This window comes from Terrapene carolina, unplaced genomic scaffold, assembly GCF_002925995.2.
Source record: "Terrapene carolina triunguis isolate 2854851 unplaced genomic scaffold, T_m_triunguis-2.0 Scaffold378, whole genome shotgun sequence".
Lineage (NCBI taxonomy): Eukaryota > Metazoa > Chordata > Testudines > Emydidae > Terrapene > Terrapene triunguis.
Window position 1 is genome coordinate 232,787 of NW_020664729.1, and position 5,682 is coordinate 238,468.

Sequence of the window (5,682 nt, forward strand, 5' to 3'; positions counted from 1 at the left end):
TCGGCCCGACCCCGCTCCCTTGACATCCCATTGGTAAATCTCCCCGTTGACGTCAATGGAAGCAGCATTAGGAGAATGTTGAGTGTTCCTGGAAATCCACCCTGCCTGTCTCCAGCGCCCCAGTCCAAGCAGCCATGCAGCCCTACGCAAACATTACTTATGCCCTGTGAATTCGAGTCTCAGCGACATGCGAAGGAGAACAGCCCTGGGCTGCAGACCCTGGGGGCAGGGAAGGGGGGTAGGGCTAATGTCCTTTGCACTGTGCTGCTGCCTCAGAACTTTGACCCAGAAGCAGGAGACAAGGCCCCATGGCTGGGGCGTAGTCAGAGGGAAAGGTCTGATAGCTAACCTCCGAGCCATACCGTCTGCCTCAGACCTGCCCTGGAGGGATGGCAGGGGAGTTGGGTCTCTGTGGCCCATTCAGTCCTTCCCACAGGCCAGAAGCAGGAGGCACTGAGGGTCCTGCGAGAGAACCTGCACTGGCAAGAGGTTTGTAGCCGGATAGATTTGGGCAGCGCATAAGCTGCACCAGGTCCTCATCTCAGCTAGATCTTCCAAGTGTTCTCTGGTCTCACTCATAGCTAGGATCATTCAGAGAGAGCCAGGAAAGCTGAGCACCAAGGGGTCAGCTGGATCCGTCCAGAGGAGAGGGCACATAGCCAAGGTGGCTCCAGTGAGAGCTGTGCAGGACAGAAGTGCACTCTGGAGATGGATGGCCAGGACTCAGCTCCCATCTCTGCCATTTTTGGGCTCCCTTCCAGCAGCCATTGCTGTCGCCTGCCCCTAGAGTGGTCCCTCCTCCCTGCGGTGGCCCTGGGCGATGTGACATCTCGGCAGCAGGTCCCAGGCACTAACTCCATCCCAATCCCCCACAACCCTCCATCCCAATCTCCCACGAGCAAGTATCTTGTTGGCCCGGTCCTGCAAGACCCATCGGACCCTTGCTAAGCCCATGGCAACAGCTGATTCCTCCACAGAACCTCTCCACCCGACACGATACCTCCATAACATGTCTCCAAAACATGGCAACAGCCTCCAAACTGTACGAAACCCTCCCTCCCAGAGCGAACAACCACTGAGCTAATTACCGTCCAGCCGCAGGGCTTCACAGGAAACCACAGCTCACAACACATGCTGCAAACCTACTAGTGCCAGGGACTCGTGCAGTTAAAGAGCAGGATATAATTAGACCTGTGGTCAGTTCAGAGATATAAATACATTGCAGAGTTGATGCAAGACTGTACAGAAGAGGGTGCTCATAGAAGGCATTAGCTTGGCAGCCGTGGGGGGCCGAGGCCTGCGTCGCCCCACACGTCAAGGACAGCATGGGCAGCTTTGCCCCCACGGCTCTGCCACTGGGCCCTACCCATCACTTGGAGGAATCCAATATACAAGGCCATTATGGTAGCACCTAGAACCGCCAGCGAAGGTCAGTGCCCCATAATGCAGGGTGCAGGGTGGAGCCCATCGACAGAGTGAGCGACAGTCCCTGCCCCACAGAGCTCACAGACTGACAAAGGGAGGGAGTGAAAAGAGGGGGGTGTGTGTGACATCGCACAGGAATAGCACCCAGGTTTGGTAGCTCCCAGCCTTGTTCCCTATTCGCTAGCACATCCCGCCTCTCCGCTGGGCTGGGGCCACTGGGGGAGGGATTTTGTGCTGTGGACACCTGGAAATAGTCCCATTTCACACCAGCCAACAGGAAACTCCATTCAGTCAGTGCCACCTTGGGCTGAGTGACCTAGAGGAGAAAGGTTCCAGGCCCCCATAACGAGTCCCGTCCTCCTGTGGATCAGAGATGGGCCCTTGGCACAGCAAGCAGAGAATTGATGGAGGGAGCCAGCACTGCCTCTTGTCTCCTCCCTCCCCAGTCTCTGGAGCAGCAGATTGCCCATCACCTGCCCTTCTGAAGGGAGTTTCCTCTGGTTGGATGCAAGGCTGGATGCAGAAACCTCAAGCTCCTCTGACCACCCCTTCCCCACAGAGAAGGCCCTTGTACATGACTCTCCCCTAAACACATCTATCTATCCCCATACACCCCCCATCTATCTATCTGTAACGCCAACAGACCCCGGTCATCGGCGGGATTGAACCTAGGACTTCTGGAGCTTAGTGCATGTGCCTCTACCACATGAGCTATAAGCCAGTTGACTGTTAGCTAAGGTTGTAGAGCAAATAGATGTGTGGGTTACATCTATCTATCTATCTATCCCCATACACCCCATCTGTCTATCTCTCGAATCTAGGCACGGAACCCTTCAATGTCTCACCACTGCAGATCCCCAGAAATTTGCACCAGAGATGCTCAGCATCTGAAGAAAAGCTGGTAACCAAGGTTCTGGCACTGAGTCCTGGGGGATTCCCCTGGGTATCTGTGGGTGCTCTGTCAGGGGTCCCCTGGCTCCGAGTCTCCCCAGGGCACCACAGAGCAGGATGGATCTGCTACATCTCACTCTGGGGAGAAGAACCCAATCACGCTGGGCTCTATGGGATAGACTATTGGGGCTCAGAGGCACCCAGAGTTTTCCTACCATCAGCTGTTCTCTCCCATTCACAAGCACATTGCACTGGCCACATCTGCAGAGAACAGTGGCCCCTCTTAGCCTGGTAGCCCTACTCTTGCCATACTGAAATGCATAAGGGATCCATTTAGTAAAGTATCCCAGCTCTTGGCCTATTGGAAGAGGCCAATGGTCCATCTTGTTTGATATTGGGTCTCATGCCATACACCCTAACAGCCTCGCAATCCATCAGCTGACTCCTGTCTTAGTGGTTCAGACCCATGGTTCATCTAGACCCATCTACAACATGGCAGATGCCGGATGCATGAGAGGAACGCACAAAACATTGCACCTAACTGTGCATCATCTCTTGAACCAACTCTTGCCGTTGATTCTGTTTCAGGGCAGGCTGCTGGCCAGACGCGACAGCAGTCACACATCCTCTCAGTCTCAGGATCCAGCGGGACATTATTCCAGGAGACAAGCCTTCCAGGGCAGGGGATGGGGGGTGGCCAGGCTATGCCTCATTCCTGCACCCATCCCAAGTATGGAAGCTGCAAATTTAGAGCCTTCTTCTGGGAATGGTTCATAGACCCAGAGAGGCACCCACAGCTGAGCCCCAGGCAGGAGCGCCAGCCAGTGAAACCCAACCCTCCCTAGGAGAACGCCCCCTTCTGGTTCGGTACATAATGTGCAGATACTGCTGTCCTTTCACACGCACTTGGGAGGGGCCTTCTTCTGCACTGGGCACCCAATGTCCCTATTAGCCCCTATAAAAATATTACAGTAAAGGTCTCCAAAATACTGTAATACCCTTGCAGTGATATTATAGTGACACTGCTAACACTGTAATAATGCTATAGTGACGCTTTAGCAACACTTCAGTAATATTGTAATAAAACTAGTAACACTGTAGCAACATTATAATCACATTGTAGTAACGCTGCAATAATATAGTAACAAAATGGTAGTAACACTGTAGTAACGTTGTAGTAATACTGTAATAAGACTGTCGTAACATTCTAATGACACTGTAGTAACATTATAGTGACACTGCAATAATATTGTAATAAAACAGTAGTTTCACTGCAGTAACATTGCAGTAACACTGTAGCATTTCAGGCCTTGCTTTCAAATATTTTATAAGGGTGATGCATAACTTGACAGGTTTCAGAGTAGCAGTCTGTATCCGCAAAAAGAACAGGAGTACTTGTGGCACCTTAGCGACTAACAAGTACTCCTGTTCTTTTTGCATAACTTGACTGCACCAGACATTTCTACTCTCTCCAGATGTTTCAGAATCCGGGGTCTCACTTCCTTTCACATTTCTTTCCAAATCGCTTGCCCTGTCAGCATCAATCAAGTTAAAAGGGAAATAAATGTCACTGGGTTAAAGTGAATCTTGGTGCCCCCAGAGAGCACAAGACTTGGGCTTGAAGAAAAGCCAGGCACAAATACAGACATACGGTCTGCTAACTGAGTAGGCGCACCATAGGCTGGGTCTGCCAGCATGAGCCGGGGTCCTGGGCCAGCTATGGGGGCAATTGTTTGTGTGTGTGTGTGTGAGAGAGAGAGGAGGGGGAATGATGACCCTTTATAGTATGGCCGGAGGCAGTTCTGGGGTGGAAACCTCACATCGTGACATGTATTTCAAGGGGCTTTCGACACAAAAGCTCACTTATAATTACCCTCATTGGTAGCTTTGTTAACTGGCAAGTGTCACTTTCCCAGCTCTCACCCCCACGTATTTGAACCTAACGCCAGCTGGCCATTCACAATCCCAGGGCTCTTTCTCCCAAGTGCAGACAAGATGCGAGAGTCCCGGGCCACATTCCAGCCAGGGGAATAATTACTTTCATTGGCCTCCCTAAATTCCACCCCCAGCTCCAGCAGCTTCACTCCCTGCCCTGCTTCCAGTTGCCACCTTCCACCCCAGAGGCAGCTGCATTTCAGAGGCAGGTAGAGTGATCTACATATAGAAAAAGCCCATCAGATCCTATATAGGCAGCCAGGGCAGGACTGGCTCATGCGTGTATGGTCCAGAGCTTGATCCAGTTATGGATCAAAGGTGCTGGGTCCATTTCAAAGGGCTCTAGCATTGGGAAGCATCAACCTTTCATTCTTTCGTTCCTTCTCCCCATCCGTCCTCTCTCCCCGCCCCACCGAGCCCCCAACGTTACCTCTAAAATCAGCTCCTCCAGCTCGAACTGCTTCTGCGAGGCCTTGTCGTCGCCCACCGGCTCGTGGTAGAGCAGCGCCAGCACGCTGAACTTTTTCAGCACCGACTTGTAGTTCTTGGCGTTGACGTCGACGACGCGGTCGATGCCGTCGTACTCGGGGAAATCCAGCCCTTCCTGGCCCCGGGCCCCAGGGCCCGCCGCAGCCAGCAGCAGCGCCAGCAGCAGCCCGAACCACTTCATCCCGATGCGGGGCAGGTCCGGCGGAGAAGGAAAGACGCTCGGGTCGCAGTTCCCAGTGGGGGAAACGGTCGTCTTTCCTGCCCCCTCCCCCCACGCGGGAAAAAAGAAGTTGCCCTGGAGCTCCCCTCCTCTCTCTTTCTTTCCCTCCTATCTTGTCCCCTTGCTCCTCTGGCCTGCTGTCCGGCTCTCTTTATGGCGGGAGGTGGGCGGGGAACCAGGGTGGGAGGCTGCCTTGGCTCTCAGCTGGCACAGGCTGGCAGCGTCCGAGGGGCAGCGCTGGGGTGGCGACAGCTGCACTGAGGGGCACGGAGCCTCAAAAGCAAAGAAGAAAAGAGACAGGCAGGGCATAAAAAAGGCTGGTGGGGGGAGGGCCTGGGGAGGGGAGGGCTGTCATATCCCACGCAGCCTGGCCCCACCTGCAGCAGCCCACCCCGTCACTCCCTGACTATATATGTATATGGCAGACGTATAGCCTTATATACAGGCAATGGTTTCATGCCTCCATCGCCAACCCCACCCCCAAAGACCCACTTTAATGCAGCAAAAAAAAGGCGGGGGGGGGGTGGATAGAGTTTCTCCTTTTGATCCTTCTCTCTCTCTCTCTCTCTCTCTCTTCTCCCACCCAGCCCCCTTTCCTCCTCCAGTCCAACTTGATGGCATCTTGATCACCATATTAAGAAAGGAAAAAGGAGACAAGACTGGGAGGCTGGGGGGGGGGGGGTGAGGGAAGAAGGGGAGGCTAAAAATAAGATAAGATGAGT

General features: G+C 53.5%; 1 protein-coding gene across 1 annotated transcript in view; it reads right to left on the reverse strand.

Annotated features, from left to right (window-relative positions):
* CASQ1 (calsequestrin 1) overlaps positions 1 to 5,350 on the reverse strand; it is a 29,915-nt gene extending 24,565 nt beyond the window's left edge. Inside the window, exon 1 of the mRNA XM_026657998.1 lies at positions 4,682 to 5,350. Within this exon, the coding sequence (XP_026513783.1) occupies positions 4,682 to 4,921 (240 nt within the window). The 5' untranslated portion in view covers positions 4,922 to 5,350. The remainder of the gene's footprint in view (positions 1 to 4,681) is intronic.
* Between the last annotated feature and the right edge of the window lie 332 nt (positions 5,351 to 5,682).